The sequence below is a fragment of the Eimeria tenella genome, genomic scaffold, assembly GCF_000499545.2.
Source record: "Eimeria tenella Houghton genomic scaffold, Eth_scaff2640, whole genome shotgun sequence".
Lineage (NCBI taxonomy): Eukaryota > Apicomplexa > Conoidasida > Eucoccidiorida > Eimeriidae > Eimeria > Eimeria tenella.
In genome coordinates this window covers 2,917-3,245 of record NW_013542515.1, presented here as the reverse complement: position 1 = coordinate 3,245, position 329 = coordinate 2,917, and the positions used below count along the sequence as shown (strand labels likewise).

Genomic DNA, 329 nt, shown 5'->3' with positions numbered 1-329 from the left:
CACTGCTAGTCTTTTCTTCTTTGCCCCGAGGTGCTGCAGCAACTGCTGCTGCTGCTGCTGCTGCTGCTCGTCATGCAGCAACTGCAGCACAGCTTCTGAAAAAGGGTCGTGCTGCCTCCTTTTGGGGACGCCCGCAGAGCGATCGCGACGAGAAGCTGTGGCAGCAGCAGAAGTTGGCGTTGCTGCTGCTGCTGCTGCTGCTGCTGCTGCTGCAGGAGTACCTAAAGAGTCTTCCCGTCTAGGAGAGGGCTGACCACAGCAGCTGCAGCATTCTGAGAAAAGTGATTCGGAAGAATGAACAAGCTGCTTCTCCTGCAGCACTGCTGCTG

At 57.1% G+C, this 329-nt stretch overlaps 1 protein-coding gene across 1 annotated transcript in view; it reads right to left on the bottom strand.

Annotated features, from left to right (window-relative positions):
* ETH_00036410 (uncharacterized protein) overlaps positions 1-329 on the bottom strand; it is a gene marked incomplete at both ends in the record, with an annotated part of 3,557 nt that overhangs the window by 1,211 nt on the left and 2,017 nt on the right. Inside the window, one exon of the mRNA XM_013375287.1 lies at positions 3-329. Coding sequence (XP_013230741.1) covers positions 3-329 — 327 coding nt within the window. The remainder of the gene's footprint in view (positions 1-2) is intronic.